Consider the following 24,266-nt stretch of genomic DNA (forward strand, 5'->3'; position numbering starts at 1 on the left):
TTGAGTACCCAGGTGGTCAGTCAGATGATGGGGCAGTTGCCAGTCCTAATAGCAACCACTCGATGAGTTACTGCATGGTATAACCCACATGTAACTATCCAGTTCACACTGTGTAACTCGGATATCTAGGCATTTATACTATTGGATCGTTATAGCAAAGTATTAACAATACTATCCACTGTAGAAGCATAACCAAAGAAAGCATCATATACACAATGACCGTCAAATCCCGTCAACCGTTATCCAAAACTGTCCACCCATCCACCAACGCCAAGCGAAAAAGTGCATTACTCCTCAGGTTCTGATTCCTCGGGAATTTCGGTTTTAATAATCGTCGTCCGACTGTCCTCATTTTCATCTTCTTCCATGATGCTCGGTTCCACAGACACCATACGACGACTCGAGATATGCTCGATCGAAGGCTTGACGCTGCCAGAACGAACACTCATGGCATCGCTCTCGGGCTCTTCGGTTCCTTCGCGTGGTCTGACGCTAGGAGGTCGCGAGCCTCGAGCAACCGCCAGGAGCTTAAGGACCACGTTCTTCACCTTTACCAGGGCGTTCCGGCTGGAGGCCTCAGTAGCTATGCCATCCTCTATAGCCTGGTCCAGAAGCTCCTTCACTTCCTGAGCAAGACTAGTATTCTCCGGATCAATGTCGACAGCTTGGGCGCTTCGGACACTATTTCGGAACGGATCCTCACTTTCAGGGTTCCGGGATCCAGCTCGTGCGGGAACAGTTGGGGTTGTGATATACAGCTTACTCATGAGAGAAAAGAGTAGCTTCTTCTCATCCTTTGAGCACCGGTTGCTGGCACTGCTGATGCCCAGGACCCGTTCCAAGATGTCCCTCACCAGTGCCAGATGTACAAAGCCACAAGCATTGGAGCTGGCTGTGCCACCTGCCAGGACTCTTTCTCCGCCCAACCCCACGACCCGTCGCTCATCAGTCCACTCGGAAAGCATGCCTAGAACACCGCTCATTAAAGCCTTGAGTTCCTTCTGGCCGACAGTCTCATCAATTTCCCCGTCACTGTCCTCTTCCGCCTCAAGAGAATAGTACTCCTCTGCCGCGTCCATAACGTTCCGAACGACGGGCACGGCCACTCGGCGCATATGATGGGTGTTGGCCAACCGGGAGTGGCAGTAAACAGGGAAAAAGTATGCCAAGGCTTGTCTAAGGGCCGGGTTCTCCCGGGTGCGAGGGTGGAAGAAGGACTGCACAAGGGACTGTAACAAAGTCTCAACAGCAGTCTGGTTAAGTTCTTCGATAGCTGGAGGCACTTTCGATCCAGAAGGTGTAAAGGCGTTGGTAAGCAACAGCTTCGATAGTGCACTGGCAGCAGCAGACTGCACAGTGTTCGGGGAGCTGGCCTTGAGTGATCTTGCGAAAACCTTCAAAAGCGGTTTGTGGAAGATTGGTGGCGTCACAGTCTCCCCATCGGACTGGGTTACGGGTGTGAGAAGCGAAGGATGTGTCGTAACCATATCACACAGGATTTGCAGAGCGGTCACTTGCAAGGCCTCGTGTCCTTTGCTATAACAGTGGATAAAGAGGGTCATGTTTTCTTCGGCTAGCGTCTGAATTGGAAAGAACCGTTAGCAGATTGAATCAACTGATATGGAGGATAAGATATTAACCCACCTTGTCCAGTAAACAACAAAGCCCCAAACATTCCAAGCCCCGCTCTCTGATGGGAGCTTCGTGACTGCGAACAGCAGGGACAACAAGGTTGTTCAACATGGTCACCAAGTTCATATTCTGTTGCAAGTTGCCCTCGACATTTTGCAACATGCACAGAGCGATGTGCAAACACTTCATGTTCACCACGATCTCCTTGATAATCTTGGCCTTGGCCTCTTCCTTGTTAAAGGAGGCCTCGGACTCGGCATCTCCTGGGGTCTCTGACCGGTGACGGCTACTTGTGTCGTCACTAATCTCCGATCTTGCGGACACGAAGCTGTCCTCCGTAGTGATAGTGTCGTGGACTTCGGCAATGGCTTCCAGGACGACACTACAAAATTCGCTTTCCGCTGCGGCGTCCGGGCCACAGACACATCTCAATGTCTCAATGGTAAGCTTGGTGCATTCTTCAGGTAGCTCTGGAACAGCTAGGAACTCTCGCAGTAGAGTAAACATCTTTCGTCGTCCAACTTCATCACTGTAGTCGAGAGTGATAGCTATATGTAGCAGCTGCTCGACAACAAATTCATGTTCCACGGAGTCTTCGTCGTTTGCATCGCTGGTATCTTTAGCGATTTTCTTCCTCTCCAAGAGCAGTGCGGTGTATTTCTGCAGGAAAAAGGCGAGAGCAGTCACTTCAGGCATCTTTTCCTCAACGAGGCTGTCATATTTCCCATCATGTTCCACGCGACAGAAATCATTGAAAGAGCGTATGAGGAATGCTGACTCCCCTGTAAGATTTTCCCAGAAGGGCTCGTCAAAAACAACAGCTTCCCGGTAATCCGCACGACCTTCCCAGAAGCTGCGCATAGCCTCGTGGGCAATACCAGATTCCATTCCGGAGTTGACTACATCAATTCGCTCCAGTAACTCCAAGAGCGCTGGGATGTTTGGGGCGGTTCGACCAACGGGACCTTCTTCAGACTCATTACTATTGCCAGCGCAATCCTCAACCCAACGATCAAAGAACAGTTTTCCGGTCGCCTTTCTAACACTCTCATCTCGATCGCGCAGTCCCCATCGAAGGAGTTTTTCTCTCATAGATAGGGATAGGTGTCGGAAATCGCCCAAGGTAGGAAGCAGGCGTGAGTATAGTGCTCGTCGCGTGGCTGGGTCAAGATCGCGGGCTCGTTCAAGAAGATATGGTAGAGTGATCTGCGCAAGAGGTAAGTTGGTCAGGAGGGTCTTTCGAACTTCAGCGCTCGTATCATTCTGCATGATCTCGATTAATTTTTCCAGAAGGGCTGTAGTATCATTTTCATCATCTTCTTCTTCATTTCCGGCCAATCGACCTAATCCGAGCACTGCCTGGACTCTCACAGCTGGCTCCTTGTCTCTGATGCGCTTCAAAAGACCCTGCCGGACAGTGTGATACAAATCGTCGTCAATAGCGTCGAGGGAATTTACAACGTGCGCAACAATCTGTGTGGCACGGAAACGAACTGTCTTGTCCTTTGCTGCGAGCAGGGGTACAACCAGAGCGGTCAACCTGGTTGCCAAACGCGAAGTCGGAGTCTCCCCAACAGTCTGCATTCCATCGTCGTCGATGGAACCAAAAATCTCGGCATCCTTTTCCGATGCATGCGTCAAGAAGGTACCAAGGAAGCGCAAAATTCGATCGCCGACGGGCTCTGACTTCTTAATGGGCAGAATGCGCAGCAAACACCGGCCAACTTCCACGTTGAACTCCGTCTCCGGGAACGTTTCTTCATTAGGGATCACGACCTCCTCCTGAGAATCCTTCTCTTTGTTGTCCTTTTTCGATTTCTTCTGGGCGATTCCACAGCTGAATTCTTGAAGTTTTCGGAGTCGTACTACTAATTTTCTGTGTCCGGTTGTCGAGCGCTGGGCATCGGCGAAAATCAAACAAACATCGCGACGCAGGTTCGGCGACGTTTCAGGCAAAGGCGGTTCATCGGGAATAATAACTGCGGCGGGTGTCGCAGATCCAGCTCTTCCCGATGCTGAAGGCTGGGCCGACGACCTGCGTGTTGTCGCAGAATTCGAACGGGCGGCGACTCGAGCAGGCATGCTGGGTCGTTATTGAGGGGTAAATCTGTATCTTATCGAGCAATCGTTAAGTCGAACTTCAAACAGCGTCAATAATCATCTCATAAAAGCGTCATCTATTGCTCTCTGTGCGCTGTATCATATCACCCCGCGTGTCTGGGCTGAAAACGCTGGTGGTGTCGTCCGTTGTTCGTCGTTCAATTGAATGGACTGGGCTGGATGTTGCGATAATGCCGGGTCACGGGACTGCAGGATAAACAAACAGCCCAAACGGGAAACAATAAGATAAGGGCTAGGGTTTGCGGCACGTGGTTTGATGACATCCGCAATTGGACATACATTGTGAAGAACCTCTCATAACTTCGACACTTGTGGTTCTATCCATTCTATTCCTCATTTATTCTAGTTCATATATCTGGCCGATTAGATCACCGGTGATAAAATGCCCAAAACTGCACTGATTATCCCTCAATTGCCCCAGTTCTGCTCAATCACGCCATATGCCACGTGATCTACAGCTGACTAACGCCGACAATCGGTCTTGAGATTGCGGAGACCATCGGAGGTTGGCTTTCTCCCTTCTCCAACTGCGATCTCTTGGGAGGCCTGGACATAATGTTTCGACAGAGTATTCGTCGATTTGGCACAACTGCTCTCCGTGCAGCGGAGGGTTCGACTGCCTATGGGGTGAGGGTATCCCAAGCCCAAGGCGTGGTCAATGGCCTGACAGAAGGTATGCGCAATTAACAACTCATACGGTCTATGAAGCAATTGGATCTGACGATTCCCGACTACAGCCATCGGAAACACCCCTCTGATCCGCATGAAGCGCCTCTCTGAGGAGACCGGCTGCAATGTTCTTGGTAAAGCCGAATTCCAGAACCCCGGAGGCAGTGTGAAGGACCGAGCTGCGCTGTTCGTCGTCAAGGACGCCGAGGAGAAGGGTCTCATCCGCCCCGGTGGTACTATCGTGGAGGGTACGGCTGGTAACACTGGTATTGGTCTGGCACATGTCTGCCGGTCCAAGGGCTACAAGCTTGTCATCTACATGCCCAACACACAATCGCAGGGCAAGATCGACTTGTTGCGTCTGTTGGGTGCCGAGGTCTACCCCGTGCCTGCGGTGGCCTTTGACAACCCACAAAACTACAACCACCAGGCCCGCCGCCATGCCGAGTCGCTTGAGAATGCAGTCTGGACAAACCAATTCGACAACATTGCCAACCGCCAGGCACACATTGACACCACTGGCCCTGAGATCTGGGCTCAGACTGAGGGCAAGATCGACGCATTCACTTGCGCCACTGGAACCGGAGGTACGCTGGCTGGTATCACGCGCTACCTCAAGACTGCCAGTGACGGACGGGTGAAGAGCTTCCTCGCAGATCCCCCGGGCAGTGTTCTGCACAGCTACATCCAGAGTGGAGGAAAGCTTACTGAACGCTCCGGTGGCAGTATCACCGAGGGCATTGGTCAGGGCCGTGTCACAGACAACCTCCAGCCCGACATTGATCTGATCGACGGATCACTGAACATCAGCGACGAGAAGTCCATTGAGATGGTCTACCGTTGCTTGGAAGAGGAGGGTCTCTACTTAGGTGCTAGCTCTGCGCTCAACGTGGTGGCTGCTAAGGAGGTCGCGGAGAAGCTGGGCAAGGGTAACACCGTGGTGACCATTCTCTGTGATGGAGCGCACCGATACGCAGACCGTCTGTTCTCTGACAAGTGGCTCCAGAGCAAGAACCTGCGGGGGGCTATTCCCAAGCACTTGGAAAAGTACATCGTGTTGCCTTAGACCTGTATTATGACTGAATAGACTATTTTTGATATTTGTCGTCAGCTAAACACCATGCTAGTTCACATACACTTTTTCCATCCTACAGAATGGTTATATTCCTCGCCCTCCCATACCCATTATATCCCACCCCCCTCAGATTCCACACCGAATGCTCCTGCTGCACATTCCCCCCAGCATCAAAAGCCCGACTAATCACCTCCCTCGCCGTCCCCTTGGACATACAAAGCTCTACCTTCCACAGAACCCACCCCCATTTCATCTCCTTCCCAGATTCAAATCCAGGCTCAATCTTCGCATCAACCCATGTCTCCCCTTCATCTGTCGATACCTGAACCTGCGTAACAGGCCCATCCATCCCCCCAGGAACCGCATACCCCTTCACCTCCACCGTGCCCCGATGATACAACCAAATCGTCTCATCGTCCTCCGGGACCGCGACGACGGAGTTTATGGGTGTGTTGTACATAGCTGGTGTCTGCGCCCAGTATTTCTCCGCGGAGACTGCGTCCACGGCGTCTGGGGGAAGGATCTTATAGTCGTGTTGCTGGTACCAGTTTGATGACTCGGTGTCTTGGACTGTGATTCTGTCGAGCCATTTTACCCATCTTGCGCCTGCGACGCCGGGGAGGACAACGCGGACTGGATAACCGTGGTTGGGGGTGAGGGGGGCATCGTTCATCTGATGAGCATCTGAAATCAGTATCACCATCAACATACAAATACAAAGAAGAGGAGGATGAATTCACCTCCAACGCAAGAATAACCTCCCCCTCAACCCCCAAACACCTCTCTAACGGAATACTCCCCCCAAACCAATCATCATCCTGACACTGAACCTGATAACACCCAAAAGCCACATGTCTCCCTTTCCCTGTCTCATCCTCCTCTTCAACTCCAGCCCTCATCAGCACATCCCTCAATCTCGGGCCCCTCCATTTACAATTCATAACCGCACAATCCCCCCAATCGATGCCCTCTACCTCCTTCAACATCGTCCGCATCGTATGTCGCCGGTTCCCTGCACACTCGAGCGCACATATTACCTCGTGTTGCGGGGATTCGGTCTGAAGCTCATGTATAGATAGGGATAGAGGGGTGGAGACTTGGCCGTCGATGCGGACGGTGTGGGATTCTGCGTTTATGTGTGGGATTGGGCCGTGGTTTCGGTCGTAGCTTATGTCGGAGGGTGTTATGAAGCTTGTTAGGATGTTAGAGGCACCTGGATGTGCTGGAATAGGTGGAGAGGTGAAGATAGATACCTAGCGACGAGCTTCTTCTTGGATGGCTCTCGGTTCAACGGTTTTGATACGGAATAGTCGACTTGCTTCATTGTGTTAGCACGACAGGCAGTCGGTTTATTTACGATACGGACATACTGTGCAGCTCATTTTGATATCAAATTTGTTGTATAAAATAATCAAACCAATTTACCAGTTCGGGGTGGGCAAGATATATATACTGGTTACGTCATGGGGCGCTCGATAGCTGGATATACACAAGTGGCGCCTGTTTTGCTTTGATTCCATTAAAATCTATTGTCTCATAGCAATTGACAGTCTTGTTACACTTTTAATTTACAAAGACATTATTTACTTATTGTCGAGGCCGAAATGGTCGTCGTAAGTATACAGATGCAAGACGTATGCTTCGTGCAAATCAATTAAACAAACATTGCCACGTGAATGAATCCAATTAGATAACACATATCAATACCTAACTAGCAGTAAGGCATCGACTTAGATCGGAGAGTCTATATCCAGTATCTATACACTGAGCACCGAATATTATACAGATGAGTTGTGAGTCTCATACATCAACAAGACCAAAACAAGGTGGTGGGTATGAATGCCTTCACCATGCATCAAAGCAGGCAAAAAGCAGGTCCCTCCCACGAAATCAGAAAGTCAAGCACACTGTAGGTGGCAGTTAAGCCAACAACAGCAGAAAGACAGACAGATATGAACCAACAGTAAAAGCGCAGTAAAGCAGTCCAAGAAACGCCCGCAATGCTCGTCAAATCTATCCCAAATCGCCCATGCGCCATCCCAATGTATACAATAATGTTGACAGCGAAACACGACAGAAAAGCCTGAACTCAAAGAATTCCAGCCAGAAATATCTGTCTGTTTCCATTAACCCCATCCAGCTTAATCGGACTCCCCGGGCATTCTCATATAGGCATCGATAGCCGCACTGAAGGCCGCAAAGCCAGCACAGCCCACGGCCGCAGCCTGAGGACCAGCATTCGCGCCCAGGATTCCACCAGTGATACATCCCGCGGCGACACTGTTTGTGAGATCGTTCTTCGCGCGGAGACCCTCAATGCAGCACTCCGTACCGGAGTACAAGGCACCGACAATACCAAAGTTCTTGGCCGACGAGAACGAACGAGAACCCATGTCCTTGAATCCGCGACGGACTTGTTCCTTCCAGGGGAGATCGGCAATCGCGCGGCCTTGCGGGGTGAACGAGGAATCGTAGGACATCTAAGCCGACAGTTAGTTCCCTGAACATCTTAAACCACAGACCAACGAAGATAACTTACACTAGCCATGAAAAGACCAAAAGCACCACCAAGGGCGAAACCCATACCTCCTGCCATGACGGTCTTGACGGGACACGATTCCATTGCGCCGGTCATCTATCCTCGTAGTCAGTATGGTCCGAACACGGTGGTAGAAGACCCTTATGTATTCATCGAACTCACCATTTTCACCATCGCTTGCTCCTGCTCGCTCATTCCTTGCATGTTATTGCCTCCCATGCCACCTCCCATGCCGCCGACGGGCGGAGTCATTCCTGGAAAGCTCATCCTGAAGTAGCTTCGGGATGTGGGTATCTAACAATCGGGTGGTTTTCCGTGGTATAAAAGCAATCCAAAGTAATCAGTTACCCTGGGAAGAGGCTCCGCTAATCGCAGGATAAAGGGAAGGAATCAACACGATGGAGACAACGTGGTAGAGTCGACGATAACAATCCCCGGACTTTTTGCGGAGATGGCGACAAACGCAAATTTATTTTTACGGTAGTCGGAGAGACCAGTAGTGCAGGACTACACGTGATATGTTGATATACTCTCGGTCTCATAACTGGTTAAATGGCTTTTAGAGAAATAAAGCAATGATATTAATTGAGTTGGGCTATTTGGTCTTAAAGAATTCATTCTAGATATAATACTTATTGTCAAATCAATATCAATAATCGTATCAATTCCACTAGTCTACAGTACAAACGTATCCAAAAGGGTCAGATCAGACACAAATCCGACAGAAGAAGCGACATAATATGTAAAACAAAATGTGAATATAAATAGAGAAGATAGAAGGAAAAAAAAAAAAATGAATAAGAGAAGAGAAACATTAACGCTTTCGTCGTAAGGGTATTCAGGTCAACAATCATAGCCCTGCGTTATTCCGTACTTGTCTCATACTCAAGATCTTGACAGACCAGTCCGCCAATAACAAAATCAAACGTATCATCTCAAGAGGGGGAAATGATCACGTATGTCCATGTATATACAACACGTCTTGATGAGAATGTGGAAGGGATCTTTATGTCTAAAGAAAGAAAATTGCTTTAGTCTTTCTTGTCGTCTTTGTCGAGGATCGGAGAATTGGGACCGCTCAGAGATGGGGAGAGACTTCGTTCCCATTCGGCCATCAGGTTTGAAGCCGTTTTGGTGAGGTTTGAAGGTGCCATCTTGGTGATTGCCGGCCAAGGAATGCCATCAGATACGCTGGGGTCAGGAATCTCATTGTTGGCTGTGTTCCAGTCTCCGAAGCTATTCGCAGTCAGCGGAACACTGCTAGAAAAACGAGCATAGCATCAAAGAAAAAGACCAAGAGGGAGAGCAAAACCTACCTAGTGCTTGTGCGGGGACTGCTGGTCTGCGTCATCGGGGACTGGTCATGCTTCGATTCCAATGTTGAGCGGCTCGAGGAAGGAGTATGCTGCGTCTTTTTCGGCTGGGGCGTGTCCCAGTCATCCCAGTTGTCTTCAACCTCGAGGTGGTCTGAGTCGGTTGCTTCGTTCGGCCCGCTTGGGGTATTTGAGGCTCCGCGAGGAGTCGGGGACTTCTGCCCAGGAGGATCAATGCCGAATTCAGTCCAAAACGACAGATCTATGTCTGCCGATTTAGTGTCTTTACCAGATTTTCTCGCCTCTGCCCCCCTGCCTCGTGTAGACGACGGCGATCGAGAGGACTTTCCTCCCACCGACAATCGGTCTCTGCTTCGCGATGTCGAGCTGGAATTCCGATTCCGTCCCGATGGCGTTACCCCCCTCGATTCGGTCGCATTGATTCCCTCTTCTCCCACAGTAGCCTGTCTGATATCCTCCAAGAACGTCCATAGACCCTCCCTCAAATCCGAAGCCATTTGTTTTCCAGTGCGCATGAGAGCCTCTCGAGAGGGCGGCGGCATTGTCTTCCGCCACTGTGACATGAGTTCCTCCGTAGGATCAGATGCATCAACAGCCATGCGAAGATTATTACTCGTAGTACGTTCGAGCGACGGCAGCGTTGCAGACCGAGGAGGTCGAGAAATCCGATCATCCTCTGTAGCCGACCCAGACTCAAACGGCTTGCCAGAACCCGCAACAGGAGAAAGCAACGACAGCGTCCGAGTATGAGAGCCCTGAAACACTCGTCGTCCATTCGCCGATATCTTCGTGCCCGCTGTCGCTGCAGCACGAACACTGCTCCGTCTCTCCAGCTCCCGACTCATTCGTGACTGGACCACCGACGACGGGCTATCAATGCTGGTACCCCCACTGCGTTCTCTGTGATGCTGGCTCTCGCTGCTATGCTGCTCGGGAGATCTCAAAGGAATCAACGGTTCGGCATGGTGGTTGATTTCTGTCCGTTTCCGAGTCTTCTCCGACGACGCCCACTGCTTCTTTAGTGTGGAAAGCTCCGTTTCTGCACGTTGGAGCTCCTCACGAAGCTCAAGGACCTTTCGCTCTTGTGACGCAATAGCCGTGAGAATCTCATTGCTATCATCTGACCCTTCCAACGGTATATGTGTGCCGAGGGGGAGGGCAGGGGACTGCTGAACGGAGGACTGCGTGACAGGGGTCATGGATCCGGGGGTGGTGATGCCACTGAGGTCGGCCGGGGGAATGTTGATGGGGAAGTTGAGGGTCAAGCGTTTGGCGTGGCGAGCAGCACCATTCGGACGAGGAGGGAGAGAAGATCGTTTCAGTCGAATTTGTTCACGATCAGCCAGAGGTGGTGATGGTTCGAGTGGCTTCTTATGCTGCTGCTGTGGCTGTGGTACAGCTCCCGCATCGCCCGTTCCCGGGGAATCCTCCATGATGGCGGGCCAGCCTTGAGGCTCTCAAAAAGAATGTGGACTATAGAAGGGAAGCAAAGACAAACAAGAATCTCATGATATCCAAGGGGAATAGAAGGGAAAAAAACGAAGACAAAAACAATCGATGAAAGGACGAAGAGAGAGGAAGAAAAAGAAAGAAGGGAAATTAAGTGACTACGTAAAAAGAGATTATTATTATTGTCCTCGACCTCCCTGACTCTCTCAGCCGGCGGCGGGTCAAAAGCGCGCATCCCTTCCGCCTGGAGCATCGCCGGCCTCGTTTCAACTTTCAGGGGCCCACGAGGGAATCAAAAATGACCGCCTCGAGGAATATTTGATTGCTGGCAGATCGTATCGTGTGACCATTTGATTAGTCGTTGGGACGAGGAGATATTTCCGAGATTGATTCTGCATCTGCAGTTTGTCGATTGCAGCTGCAGGTCGCAAGGACTATCACTACCCAACCTGTGCGTTAACGATATTAATATCATGTCCAATAACTCTGGAACATGTCTCTCTTATGATTATTGACTGTCTCATTTGGCCAAGAAGACATCAAAACAAACAAAGAATAATGTAGATCTTCGTTGGGGCTGATGCTGAGTAGATTCAACATGCAATCCTCATAAAGGATTGTTGAGGCTTCATAAAAGGCCATTTCGACGGGTACTCTTAGATAAATTAAGAAGCTCTGAAATTCAATATATTTAATATTAAATATAAAAAGGCATCTTTGACTGTCCCTCATGTTGTTATTGATCGGGGTTATTTACAATAAAGACAGTCGATACCTTGCATATTATATCCAGAGACAAGTGCAAACTCAAAGCACAGCTAAATACAAAAGTCGAATACAGAATCCAACAGGATTTATATCACAGTATGGGATCTTCGTGCAAAGCATAAAACCAGAACCCAAGAGAGAAACATATTTATCAGAAATGAAGAAAGAGAAAAAGAAGTTACACCAACATCCTAACCCAGCCAGATAGTCCTCAATAATCACAAGTTCAGTCCAAATCAAATAAAACAAGAAAATACCGTACCAGAAATCCCAAACTCCAGTGCCGGCTTCCAATAAAATCACAAACAAAGAGAGAAAGGGAGACTAGCTGTCGAATATCTTTCTGTGGACCTGCACTTCTCCAGAGGGATCATCATAGTCCCTGCAGAGATCAGTCCTCAATCATGGGTGTCGTCGACCAGCAGCTAGCCCCAAAATGAGCGACAGAAGTCGACAATAACAATTAACCCCTGACCAGGGGAATTAAAAAGAAGGGAAAGGTAGAACCGAAATATACCAAGCATTATTCATACGCCGGAACCTTTTATACAGCGAAAGTAATGAGCTCAGGAGAGCCCAGAGGAATGAGGATGAACATGTCGTTTCTAGAGTCCGGGCCAACGATTACGAAGGCCTTCAGACCAGCGCCCGTACAGCACATCCGACAGTTGTTTGGTGTGCTCCATCCCCGGCACTTCTTGCCCCGGGAGGTTAGACAGCTGGGCCGGGGGCAAGCTAGGCTCTGGTGCTGCGGTGGACTGGCGCCGCCGGTGGCTTTTGAGGTGTGGGTTGTTCTGTGCCAGGACAAGCCGCGGCCTTTGTGGGGATTCGGGTGGTGGAGCTTGCGGGACGAGGCCTGATAATTTTGGATCGCTGACACGGGAATTTAATTAGCAAAAGCCGTTGTAGGATAGGAGAATAACATTACTTACCCCATAATTTTTTCGTTCATGGTCCGGATGATATGGTATAGACCTTCCGGGTCGACCATTTCCAGATCGCTCCAGGCCTCAGCCAATCGTGAGATGACTTCTCTTTTTTCTTGGTCTCCTGTTGTGCCAAGAACTTCCTGGCAGGACATTCCTACAGCTTTGCTGTATGCTCGACGACCCAATTGTGCTTCCTTACTGTTTGGTTCCGAGAAGAGCGTCTTGGGACTGGAATTCTCATCGAGGCCGGGCGGGTATTGCGGCGTGGTGTAAGAAGCATCAGAGGGGATCTTGTCTGACACACGGCGGAATTGGCGAACTGTTGACGGGCTATTGCCAAAACTCAGGTCTACGCCCAGTGGCTGTTTCATGCCACTCGATCTTCTCTTCGCATTGGGTCGCCGGATAGAAGGACTTCGGTCGGCCATTGGTGTTCGTCGGACGGTCGAGTTCGGGGCGTGCTTTGGCATTGGAGGGTTGGAGATGTGTAGGTTTTCCATCATTTCCGAGTTTTCATCCCAGTATTCCTGCGCATCTTCGTCGATAAGGATATCATCCTCTTCTTTCGAGACCTTCATGGTAGGTGCTTTGACTGTATCGAATACCCATCCATCATCATCATCTTCAGGCTTTGTGATTGTGTTGCTGAGACTGTCAGTAAATGTTCTTCGCGATGGCTCTCAATAGTACTCACAGAGATTCCGCATAGTACTTGACGTTTTGCTTGACACCTCTGCCAGCATCCCAGTCTTGCTTCCGGTGAATGAGTTCCTGCAAAGCCTCGGTCTTTCCGGCATTACGGATGAACTTGTGTCTCAACAGTTCCTTGGCGCTAGGTCTCCTATCCGGGTCTTTGATCAAACATTGTGCGATGAAGTCCTTAAATGTGTTGCTGTACTGGTCTCCTTGGAGGATCGGGGCAGGCTCCTTTGGAATCAAAAAGAGGACCTTCATCGGATGCGTGCTCGCGTGAGGCGGTTCTCCGTTGATCATCTCGATGGCGGTAATTCCCAGCGACCAAATATCCGCCTTGTAATCGTATCCAGCCTGCTGAATCACCTCGGGCGCCATCCAGAAGGGTGTTCCGACGAAAGTGTTGCGCTGGGATTTGATATTGATGAGCTGCGCAGCAACTCCAAAATCCGCAAGCTTCACCTTGCCCGTATGTGACAGGAGCACGTTGGCAGCTTTGATGTCGCGGTGGATTTTTCCTTCGCTGTGCAAGTAGTCCATACCCTGCAGCAGCTGCTGGCAAATGATGGCCACATGCGCTTCGTTGAACATACCGGGTTTGAGCTATAATATATATCCCATTAGCACAAACCCAGGTTTCCAGACAGATAACATTTTCATTACCAGATCGAGGCAAGACCCTCCTCCCAGATATTCCATGACAATCCATAACTTGTGTCCCCGCAGAAAACTCGCTTTGTATTGCGTCACATAAGGGCTATCACATGTAGCCAGGACGGAGATCTCCTGCTGAATTTCCTGGATATCGTCTTCGCTCGATTCGAGATCAATCTAAGATAAAAACAAGCGCCGCCACGGTCAATTTGAGTCCTAACAAAGAAGACGATGGGAACTGCAGTATCGGTCGCACAACATACGTGTTTAATCGCAACGATTTCCCCGGTAAACTTTTCAATGGCTTTGTACACGATTCCGAAACTTCCACCTAATCATAAAGAATCCAGGGGAAAATCCCCCCGCCCAATCCAATTAGCCATACGTCCTTTCTTTGATGCAATTGAAAACTGCATATATCATTGCAATTGGCGAAAACTCACTTCCCAACTCCTCCATCATCTGATAATGACTCGCCATATCGTTTTCCATGGTTGCGGTCAAACTGCGGGTCAAGTCGCAGCAGCAGCAGCAGCAGCCCAGGGGGGGGCTCGGGGGTGGCTCAATGGAACAAGTCACAAAAAAGAAAAGAGAAAAATGGGAGAGAAAAACGACACAGCACAAGATGGACACACCCGCGCGCAACCAGCTAGCTCTCCTATCCTGTCCGGCAAGACACTTTTAGCTTAGCTGAAGACGACGAGCAAATCGACCTTGGGCAGCAGAGCTGAAGCTGAAGGGAAGGTGGATGGGACAATTACTTTTCGCTAGTCCCAGTCCAGCAATAATCTCTGGATGGTGCCGCGGTCAACAACAGGCGGTAGCGCATGGCAACGGGCGGCCTGAGGCAGCCAGTGGAGCGGGCTCCCCACTGTCAGTGCCTGGGGCAGAAACGTCCTTGCTTCTTGAAGGGAGTGTCAGCTGCTGATAATATTTGATATATTGTGCCCTTGCTATGAGTAGGGATAGAATATGGATATAGACTCTATACCCGTCTATACGGCTGAGTCAGTATGGAGTACTCCTTGTAACAGCATGACAGCTACCAACCATGGATACTACAAAGCTGATCCAAGGTACAGCATCACAACAGTCATCAAAGTGGGACCGGCGATTGTTCTTTGACATCTCTCTAGATGATATCTAGATCATATTCCCGTTCCATAATTCGACAACTTTCCTTCATATTAGCCCTTTCTCCCTGAACTATTAGCACTAACTATGAAATCAGTCCCAGCCCTCTTATGGTGATCGCACCACCTCTTTTTTTTCTGGAAATTGTAATTCTCCTTCACTGCCGGACAATGTAGGAAGTGCTGAGGCAAGTCCGCCTCCAAAAATGCTCGATCATAGTCCTTTTTTATCTGGGGTTGAGAATCCAAAACCGAACCGTCTTCCTCCTCCTCCTCCTCCTCCTCCCAGCGGTAGGTACAAGCTCGACAGTAAGCGCCCGGTTCCAAGGTGCTTGTCTGGCGATTCCAGTATGGAAATGAAGTTGTCGCCTTCAGCCTCCAATACTTGGACATATATTTGCTGACCCGTCGCAGATAAGACGGTTGGCAAAGACGGGGTCGACCAGCCCTGTCACCCGCTCTTTTCTGATACTTCTCGAGTTCCAGTTCATACTTCTTGTCATATGCCTTCAACCGCTCCTGGAAACTTTCCCTCATATTCTCCAATCCTCCATGAACCCGTTTCCCCAAATCTTTAGCCTGGGTAACATCGACAAACCGTCTCCGGCGCTTTTTGCCCGCGCGGAGAGCGTAGATAATCGGCAAAGACTTGATATGTGTCTCAGAGAGCCCGAAGTGGAATACGAGATTAGGCACCGCTGCCACTCGATACTCGCGATGAGAAAGACTGCATTGAAAGCACGAGCGCGAGATGGTGGGGAGGTAAATAAAGGGACCAAAGTCGCCGCATTTTCGGCACCAGGGGTGGCAGAACTCTTCGTCTAGCCAGCGAATTGGGAAATGTGAAGTGCACTTGGTAGCGTCCATGACACGCAGCGTGTCCGAGGCGTGCTTTCTCAGTAGATGGTACGCGGGGAAGGATTCTACCAGGCGTCTTGTTATCGTGTTGACTCGACGCAGCATCCCCAGACTGAGTAGATCGAGCTCGAAAAGAATCTGATGGAGTATTTCGACTGGAAGCTGGCTCACCAGAGGTGTAGATAGCAGTTTCCTGGCTTTCACTCTGTTGCGAGGAGCTTTATACAACTTCCTTGGGGCCTTGGAATCCCATGGATCACGGTATAAATTGAGAACATCCCTAGCCGGGTGACTCCAGCGATATGCGGTGCCTGAAGCCATTTTACTCCGTAGCGGAGACAGAGGTGGGAGTAAGAGACTGAAAGCTTGATGGTTGGGATATTCCACGTCATTAATGTCCAGTGCATTCTCTTACGGAGTGGCTGCTACAAACCACGGATACTACAAAACTGACCCAAGGTGAAGCTAGCGTTCGAACAATTCAATGGTATATTTTTTGAAAACTCCTGGAATAAAAGTACATGACGTGCAATCTAAATATACTTGTAAGGGTTCAAGATTCCGTTCTAAGTGCCTCGTTAGCCATGAAAATTCAATATCTTCGGATAGAATACTTACCGGATCGTACAAGTCCTTCAACTGCTTCATCAGCTTCAACATGGTGTCATTTTGGCTGTAGCCGATAAACTCCTTCTTGGCAATACCCAGACCATGCTCAGCACTGATACTTCCGCTGCGCTTCTGGATCCATTCGTACACCCAGGGCTCAATGGCCTTCTCGACCTCCTTGTTGTATTGGCGCACCGACACGTTCAAGTGCAGGTTGGAGTCACCCATGTGGCCGTATCCGACAACAGCACGGACGGGGAACGAGTCATCGTCACCGACGAATCCGAGCTGGGTGAGACGCTCACGGCAGTCATCCACCAGCTGGTACAATTCGGGGAGGGGAATGGAGACATCGTACTTGTAGGTACCACCCAAGTGGCTCAGAGCCTCGGTGATACCCTCACGCCAGCGCCAGATGGAGTGGAATTGGGTTTCGTCCTGAGCCAAAACACCATCGGCGACGATGCCCTCGCTCATGATGTGCTCCAAGAAGCCCTCCAACTTGGCCATGTCGTGTTCGGCGTTGGAGCCGCTGGTCTCAACCACACAGTAGAAGGGGTATTCACCCTCCAGGGGGTACTTGTTACCAGTAGACTCGTGGACCAGTCTCTGACTGCGACCGTCCATCAGCTCGAAAGCAGAAAGGATCTCAGAGAGCTGACCCTTGGCCTCCTTGAAAGCCTGGCGAACCTGGTCGTAGCTCTCCAGACCAAAGTAGGCTACATTGACGGCCTTGGGACGAGGAGGGCACAAGATGGAAACACCGGTGATAATACCAATGGTACCTTCGGAGCCGATGAAGAGCTGCTTAAGGTCGTAACCGGTGTTGTTCTTCCGCAGAGTCGAGAGCGAGTCGACAATAGTTCCATCCGCCAAAACAGCCTCAAGACCCAGCACATTTCCGTGAAGACTTCCATAGCGGAGCAGACGGAGACCACCAGCGTTGGTCGCAACATTTCCTCCAATATGGCACGAGCCCTTCGCGCCCAAGTCCAACGGGAACAAGTGGTCCTTCTGAGCCAGGTGCTGATCGGCCACCTCGAGGATAACACCAGCATCCGCCACCAGCACACCGGATGCCTCATCGAAAGAGCGGATCTTGTTCATGCGCGAGGTGTTGATAACGATCTCATCGAACACCGGCACAGAGCCACCCACCAATCCGGTGTTACCTCCCTGCGGGACGACAGCCAGCTTCTTCTCGTTACAGTATTTCAGCGCCTTGCTGACCTCCTCCTTGGTCTGGGGCTTCAGGACCAACCGCGTGTGGCCACGGTACTTGCGCATCCAGTCGCTGTTGAAGGGTTCGATGTCATCCGCTGCATCGGTCGTCACACCATCAATCACCGCGGATTGGGCGCCCAGCAGCTCCTGGAAGTATTTCACATCATCCTCGGCGATCTCAGCGAACTTGGGGTCCCGCTTCAGGTTGGGGTAGGCGTGGGTGGTGTATTTGATCTCTTTGGTCGCATCGGTACGGGCAGCGGAGGTGACACTGAATGTGCGCGCGGCCGCCACCGAGGGGACGCAGGGGGCAAGAGGCCGTAAATAACAGCGGGGTCTGGGGACTCGAGCCCGTCGGAGGGCGGTGGAAATACTTCTGGCGCTGGACATGATGTGGTGGTGGGCAATAGAGGAGGGAAAAAGAGAGGTCAACACGGCATACAAAATTATGCCAAAAAGCTCACCGATAGGTTTTTATCGGTCTGTACGGAGTAAGGGTTCCGGTCGGACTTCCGATCCCGACGGATTCTATGCTTGTACGGAAGATGGAATGGAATTATGGAAGCATTGAAGAGAAGCAAAGGCAAGAGGAGCAATATTTGTCGATACAAAATGATTCTTTAAATTTGGGATGGGGATGGTGCGGATTTTAATCCGAGGAATTTGCACTGCGATCGCTACTAGGCACACCCCAACTACTTGAATACTAGAATATGTCTCTTTTTTCAATTAGGTAGGTATCACAGTACTACTTTAATTATTCCTTTATGTAAAGAACTAGTTTTTAGTAATTGTTGTGGTCGAGAATAGAATAGTGCTAATTAATGGTGTGGTTGTATATATTCTCGACAGCATCAAAATACGAGATCCACCCATGAAGATCATTAAATGAAGCAACTGGAGGAGTGACTTGCCGCAGGAAAAGATAAAGACATCTAACATAATACAAGTAAATACTTCTCTGTTGGATAATCCTGATTGGCAGGAAGACTTGTTCATGTTCTTGATCGACAGACCAGATCTCAATCATACATCATAGAGAACTCGAGATCAAGCTCTCGCATCCAGAAAATACACGATCACAAACACCAACGCATTCCAGCTTCACCGATTTACCAACTCGATATGGCCAATATCAAAGTGGGTGTGGCCGTTACGTCATGAACGTGCCCCGCCACGGCTCGTCCTTTTAACGTCGTCAATCCGGATCGAACGTCTGTCCATCACAAAGTACCTTGCTGAATTATCTTCAAAAAATGTCATCCTACGTCCTTGTTACTGGGGCCACTGGTCTTCTTGGCCGGCAGGTCTTTAACACCTTCAAGCACTCTGGCTGCCTTGTGGTCGGCCAGGGCTTTTCGAGAGCTACCCCGCCTACGATTCTCAAGGCGGACTTGGAGAACCCCGAGGATGTCAAGCGGATTATGTTCGAGGTGAAGTAAGTGGCTTGGTCAATTGGAATTGTGCCATTGGATATGTTCATCGCTGCTGACTGAAATGAATGCAGGCCTCAGATTGTTATCCACTGTACGTCATGACACATGAGCCAACGTCCTACGACAACCTTTCTAATTGATGCGTTTTAGGTGCCGCGAACCGTTCGCCGGATCTCTGCGACAAAGACCCCGAAGCAGCTCGACGAGTGAACGTGGACGCCACCCGGGCCCTTGCGGAAGAAACCAACGCTACCGGCGCACTCCTCATCTACATCTCTACAGACTACGTCTTCCCGGGTACAGAGGGGGATGCACCTTACCAAGTGGATGCGGAGACGAGGCCCCCCAACCTGTATGGCCAGTTGAAGCGCGATGGTGAGTTGGCGGTTCTAGAAGCTACCCGGGATACTGGGTTGGGCGTTGTTCTGCGTGTCCCCGTGTTGTACGGCTCCGCGAAGAGCAACTCAGAGAGTGCGGTGAATACCTTGGTCGATGCAGTGTGGAAGGCACAGGATGAGAATGCAGGCGTCAAGATGGACGATTGGTCCCTGCGGTACCCGACCAACACTGAGGATGTGGCACGGGTCTGCCGGGACATTGTGATCAAGTACGTCAAGGAGAAGCGACGAATCAAAGAACTGCCCAAGATTCTCCAGTTCTCCTCAGAGGATCGGATGACAAAGTACGAGATGTCTGAGAAACTGGCGGAGGTGCTTGGACTGTCGCTGGCAGGGATGGAGAGGAACAAGCAAGGAAACGACCCGAATGCGTCTGTTCAGCGACCATACGATACACACCTGTCCACCGAGGCGTTGAAGGAGCTTGGGATTGACGTTAGCACCCAGGACTTTGTTGCATGGTGGTAAGTGAAATCGATTGGGATCGACTGCTGGAATGCTAACCCCAGACTGTAGGCGAAAGAACCTGGGCGCGTACAAAAAATAAGCAGGGTCTTGAGACGGTCATACGATGGAACATTTGAGACTGGACTTGGACTTGCAGGGGCTGTATATTTTTTATTTTATTTTTTTCTCCATGGAATCCAACGATGCATGGTGTGATAATAGAAAAAATGTATTGCATAATATAGCATACAGGCTACTTCAAAAAGACAGGTCAAATCAAATACTGAGAGTGCAAAGAGTTATTTAATGAATTAAATGAGCTAAACAAGAGCTTTGTGCAGCACAATAATTGAAGCGATAGACTGTCAATCATCCGCACCTCGATTTGGATTTCTGTCGATCATCGACCGTGTCCGATTGCAGCCAAACTATTGAATCGAATATCAGACCAAGTCACTCATGAGATGCCCTTTTTTTTCTTAGTTTGTTATTTCCCTGTTTTAGTCCTCCTGATTCTCTCAGGATAATTCAGTAATTCTCCCAAATGCCCCCTCTTCCTCCTGGTGGTGAGTATAAATAGAGATCTCGGAAATTAGAACCGGCGTAAATCAAGATTTCTCCCAACTTTTGCTGCAGCTGCAATCACGTCCAAGACCAACTAGTTTTTTAGCACTGGAGCACGATTTTGAATTTTGATTCCAGCGTCCCCCTTACGTCTGTTGGGCTGCTGCATGTTCGCACCCGATTGCAATAATCTGTCGCCCAAGAAAAAGAAAAAAAAAAAAGAAAATAATATCGCAAAGAAAAAGGGCCCACCGAACAGACCACCGGCGGTTGCCACTAATTCTCCGCAATTGGCCAGCCCTTTGGGATGGTCTTTTCTTCTTCTTTTGCCTGTCTGCCTTTATTTCGCTGCTTCCCCCCTTTTAGCTGGTGGCTTTTGCTGCTGAATATCTGCTGTAACGCACAGTGAATCCTCGACTGCCTGGTTCTTTCTTTCATCTCTTTTATTCCCTTTCTTTCGTTCGTATCAAACCGTCGGCCTTTGTCGGACTCGTTCCTGTTGCTTTAGCGCTGTTTCAGAGCGACGAACAGAGCGACCAAAAAATTCCCTTGACAGTGCAGACATCCCTCAATTGAACCTCTTTTCCTTCATCTACTGAAGGAATTGATCTCGTACTTCTCGAGGATTGATTGCGCTGGGTATGATGCGGTCTATGACTCGACGGAGATCAAGATAGAAGAAAACAACAACAAGCAAAGCAACCCACCCAACACAAACACAGCCATGGAGTCGCAGTCGCAGTCACACGAGCCAGTGGGCATCGACAGCCAAACTCAGGCACCCGTCAAATTCTCGCGCTATCGATCCGTAAGAAAAGCCGCGAAGAAACTACAACAACTTGATACCTCGGCTCCTTCTGTACCTGTGCCCCCGGTTACGTCCCCGCAGGCTCTGCAGAATAGCCCAGGGCCTGGGAGTATTACTGGGCCGAGCCCGACAATCTCAAAGAGCATGTCGCGATATCGGCGTAACAGAGCGCCAACTGCGACTTCGTCTCCTGCTTCGCCTACTCAATCCCCGCTTCCTGCGTCTGTGGAGCAATCGCTTGCGCGGGAAGGGTATCCGAGCCCGCAGCAGGAGTCGATGGCAGGAAAAGCTGCAGCTTCTGGTAGTCCGAGGAAGGCTGCAAATGCTGAACCCAAAGGAGGGAGATTCTACAGCGGAGATGTGGGCAAGGCAGCACCGACAGAAGACGACGAGGCTACCAGGGAAAAGCACAGACGAAGCGCCATGGATCGGTTGACGGGAGGAAGTAAGATGTCAAAAGCAGTGATAACATCTCGGAAGGCTACGATGCGAGAGAGAAGTCCCCGCGTGATTCTTGACGACAGGAATCCTTTGCCCGCTGAAGATCGACCGAGTCGGCGATCTTCCAAAAACGAATCGAAACGAATTTCATTAAAGGATAGGATCAAAATGTCGCGATCAAGTCCTAAAAATGAAGAGCCCACACAGAAACCCGTGGAACCTCCTACTGGACCCTCGATTATTCGAATGGATGCGCCTTTATCAGCGGTGAATGCCGGTGAGCGGACGGTGCTTGTTCACTACAAGAGATCGTCTCTCAATCTCCCTGTCACGCCCGCTACAAGTGTTCAAGATCTGCTCTTCCTCGCCTCAAGCTACCTAGCTGGCGGGATTGACCCGCAGACTTTTATCGCGATCGAGTCCTTCTCTCAATTGGACTTGGAACGGCCTTTACGAAGATACGAATATATCCGGGATGTCATGAACTCGTGGATGCACGACGAAGAGAATTCTTTGATCATTGTCCCTCCGGCAAGCTTCGATGCTATGAACCAACTCGATATTCAAAGTATCTCGGCCGAATCACCTGTAGACGTGACGTTCCATATCTACTACTCGCAGCGGCCCAAGAAGTGGGATAAACGCTTCGTTACCTTACGTGCAGATGGACAAGTGACAGTATCCAAGAAACCAAATGGACAAGAGCAAACGAATGCCTGCCATTTGACTGATTTTGACATTTACTCACCTACGGCCGCCGCCTTATCAAACAACATCAAACCCCCGAGGAAAATCTGCTACGCCGTGAAAAGCCAGCAAAAGTCCACCATGTTCGTGTCGACAGAGAACTATGCCCACTTCTTCTGCACCAATGACAAGGTAACGGCCGACGGGTTTTACAGAGCAGTTCAGACATGGCGCAGTTGGTATCTAGTGACTAGACTGGGGGCAGGCAAGGAGGACTCACCGGTAGAATCCGACCGAGTTTCGTCTGACTCCAACACATACCAGCCAGTCCCTATCAAGCCATTGGTGGACCTGAACGCTTCAGATTTCTCCAACAGCGAGCCAGTATCGCCCATCTCCAGGGAGCAGAGCAAGTCGTCCAGAGCGAAAGAGCTGTTTGCCCGGAAGAAGAGTACGCGTGAACACGCGCCTCCCCCATCGGCTTACCCCAAGTCTCTGTCCATCAACACCAACGTGGCTGGGTCAGGAGCACCGGTAAATGATGAAACTCCTTTCGAACCCACGAGTCTTCTGGGTCGGACCTACTCAATGCGTCGACGTGCTATGCAGGAAAGGGATGAGGAGGAAAAGAGAGCAAACGAACCGCTCACTCCGCAAGGTCTGGTCAGGGGCATAAGTTCGCGCCGCCAATTCAGTGGCCCTTCAAGCCAACCTCACAGTCGATCCAACACGATGACTTCCGCACAACCCCCAGATATGGGTGGGACTGTCAGTCGATCGCAGTCGATCAACAAACACCAGCCCCTTGTTGACCTGACGCCTAAATACCAAGAGCCACCACAGCATGCCCGCAAAGGTCGAGGCGTCGCCGTTGAACCCGGAATGCCTTTGATTGATGCGGCCACCGGGCCGGATCTCGCACCAAATTCCATTGCAATCCCACCATCAACCACCTGGCGACGACCATCGGTCTCGGAAGCACCGCCAATACCACAACGGAGTCGCCAACGCTCAAACACCGCTCGCAGCGTCAATAATGCTCCCCCGTCGCCAGTTTCTCCCGATGCCATCCCACTACCTGATGGCCCGTTCGTACCAAACAGTCTCCTCTCACGATCCACCAAGGCGACTACAATCCAAGGACAACCTACAGGCCATGGAATAGCCACAGGCGACCGCAACGCAATGAAGCCCATGCTGGACCTTTCCCCCGTCAGCCCATTTGCCGAAGGCAGTCTACTCCGGAATCTGTAGACTGAGATATCACCCGTTCCTTTTGTTTTATTTTCACGATAACGACTCTCGCATTGCATATTTGAAGCATTTTCTTTTCTTTTCTTTTCCCTTTCAGTTGTGTCCTACTTTAGCACACTGGTGTTGGTTGCCAATTTTGGCCATACGTTTCTCTCGGGTTGTTTGATTCTTTTACTGATCCCTTCTTGCTTTTCTGGCACGATTCTGTTTTTTTCTTCTTTTCTTTTCGTACTTTTTAATGTGATATTTGAATTTCCTTTTTCTTTCTGCTATCCCAAGTATTTCAGTCATCTTGGCTACTGCATTTCGTTCGGTATTATACCACCTCCACACAGCAACAGGAGGATTATCGTGTCTATTGCAAATATCCAAAACTCATGTTTCCAGCTCAGTTGGAACAGTGTACAGACAGAAAGACTACAAGTGACTACCCAGTCTAGTAATTAATCAATCAAGCACATACACGTCACGTCCACCTTGGCTACTACAGGAATAAGATCATCGTAATCAATCTTAACGAGTCATGAAAACAAATAAGCATAAG

At 50.1% G+C, this 24,266-nt stretch overlaps 10 protein-coding genes across 10 annotated transcripts; 3 read left to right on the forward strand and 7 right to left on the reverse strand.

Moving 5' to 3' along the window:
• Positions 1–287: 287 nt before the first annotated feature.
• ASPWEDRAFT_114360 (condensin subunit YCG1) lies at positions 288–3,714 on the reverse strand (the record flags this gene model as incomplete). The annotated part of the gene is made up of 2 exons (XM_040828485.1): positions 288–1,580; positions 1,645–3,714. The coding sequence occupies 2 exons, from the start codon at positions 3,712–3,714 to the stop codon at positions 288–290; spliced, it is 3,363 nt and encodes a 1,120-aa protein (XP_040686468.1).
• Positions 3,715–4,308: 594 nt separating this feature from the next.
• ASPWEDRAFT_61062 (cysteine synthase A) lies at positions 4,309–5,488 on the forward strand (the record flags this gene model as incomplete). Its single annotated transcript, XM_040838555.1, has 2 exons — positions 4,309–4,426; positions 4,491–5,488. The coding sequence occupies 2 exons, from the start codon at positions 4,309–4,311 to the stop codon at positions 5,486–5,488; spliced, it is 1,116 nt and encodes a 371-aa protein (XP_040686469.1).
• Positions 5,489–5,570: 82 nt separating this feature from the next.
• On the reverse strand, positions 5,571–6,821 carry ASPWEDRAFT_116328 (putative sulfite oxidase; the record flags this gene model as incomplete). The annotated part of the gene is made up of 3 exons (XM_040828648.1): positions 5,571–6,170; positions 6,238–6,688; positions 6,751–6,821. 3 exons carry the CDS (start codon positions 6,819–6,821, stop codon positions 5,571–5,573), a joined length of 1,122 nt encoding a protein of 373 aa, XP_040686470.1.
• An 817-nt stretch (positions 6,822–7,638) lies between these two features.
• Positions 7,639–8,303, reverse strand: ASPWEDRAFT_174237 (translocation channel protein TIM22; the record flags this gene model as incomplete). Its single annotated transcript, XM_040831199.1, has 3 exons — positions 7,639–7,977; positions 8,037–8,132; positions 8,199–8,303. The coding sequence occupies 3 exons, from the start codon at positions 8,301–8,303 to the stop codon at positions 7,639–7,641; spliced, it is 540 nt and encodes a 179-aa protein (XP_040686471.1).
• A 764-nt stretch (positions 8,304–9,067) lies between these two features.
• Positions 9,068–10,803, reverse strand: ASPWEDRAFT_114775 (DUF4048 domain-containing protein; the record flags this gene model as incomplete). Its single annotated transcript, XM_040828522.1, has 2 exons — positions 9,068–9,293; positions 9,353–10,803. The coding sequence occupies 2 exons, from the start codon at positions 10,801–10,803 to the stop codon at positions 9,068–9,070; spliced, it is 1,677 nt and encodes a 558-aa protein (XP_040686472.1).
• A 1,389-nt stretch (positions 10,804–12,192) lies between these two features.
• On the reverse strand, positions 12,193–14,355 carry ASPWEDRAFT_116336 (STE20 family serine/threonine-protein kinase; the record flags this gene model as incomplete). The annotated part of the gene is made up of 6 exons (XM_040828649.1): positions 12,193–12,460; positions 12,520–13,161; positions 13,211–13,812; positions 13,873–14,040; positions 14,127–14,194; positions 14,307–14,355. 6 exons carry the CDS (start codon positions 14,353–14,355, stop codon positions 12,193–12,195), a joined length of 1,797 nt encoding a protein of 598 aa, XP_040686473.1.
• Positions 14,356–14,799: 444 nt separating this feature from the next.
• On the reverse strand, positions 14,800–16,312 carry ASPWEDRAFT_593396 (F-box protein). Its single transcript, XM_040838445.1, has one exon. The coding sequence runs from the start codon at positions 16,173–16,175 to the stop codon at positions 15,051–15,053; it is 1,125 nt and encodes a 374-aa protein (XP_040686474.1). The 5' UTR covers positions 16,176–16,312; the 3' UTR covers positions 14,800–15,050.
• Positions 16,313–16,385: 73 nt separating this feature from the next.
• Positions 16,386–18,307, reverse strand: ASPWEDRAFT_137238 (FAD-binding oxidoreductase; the record flags this gene model as incomplete). The annotated part of the gene is made up of 2 exons (XM_040829361.1): positions 16,473–18,307; positions 16,386–16,420 (listed from the first exon to the last, which is right to left on the reverse strand). The coding sequence occupies exons 1-2, from the start codon at positions 18,075–18,077 to the stop codon at positions 16,388–16,390; spliced, it is 1,638 nt and encodes a 545-aa protein (XP_040686475.1). The 5' UTR covers positions 18,078–18,307.
• A 279-nt stretch (positions 18,308–18,586) lies between these two features.
• Positions 18,587–20,338, forward strand: ASPWEDRAFT_42829 (dTDP-4-dehydrorhamnose reductase family protein). Its single transcript, XM_040835870.1, has 4 exons — positions 18,587–19,125; positions 19,195–19,214; positions 19,274–19,985; positions 20,038–20,338. Exons 1-4 carry the CDS (start codon positions 18,944–18,946, stop codon positions 20,066–20,068), a joined length of 945 nt encoding a protein of 314 aa, XP_040686476.1. The 5' UTR covers positions 18,587–18,943; the 3' UTR covers positions 20,069–20,338.
• Positions 20,339–20,777: 439 nt separating this feature from the next.
• ASPWEDRAFT_42830 (uncharacterized protein) lies at positions 20,778–24,207 on the forward strand. Its single transcript, XM_040835871.1, has one exon. It carries the CDS (start codon positions 21,257–21,259, stop codon positions 23,720–23,722), a length of 2,466 nt encoding a protein of 821 aa, XP_040686477.1. The 5' UTR covers positions 20,778–21,256; the 3' UTR covers positions 23,723–24,207.
• The last annotated feature ends 59 nt before the right edge of the window (positions 24,208–24,266 follow it).

The sequence above is a fragment of the Aspergillus wentii genome (assembly GCF_001890725.1).
Source record: "Aspergillus wentii DTO 134E9 unplaced genomic scaffold ASPWEscaffold_6, whole genome shotgun sequence".
NCBI classification, from domain to species: Eukaryota; Fungi; Ascomycota; class Eurotiomycetes; order Eurotiales; family Aspergillaceae; genus Aspergillus; species Aspergillus wentii.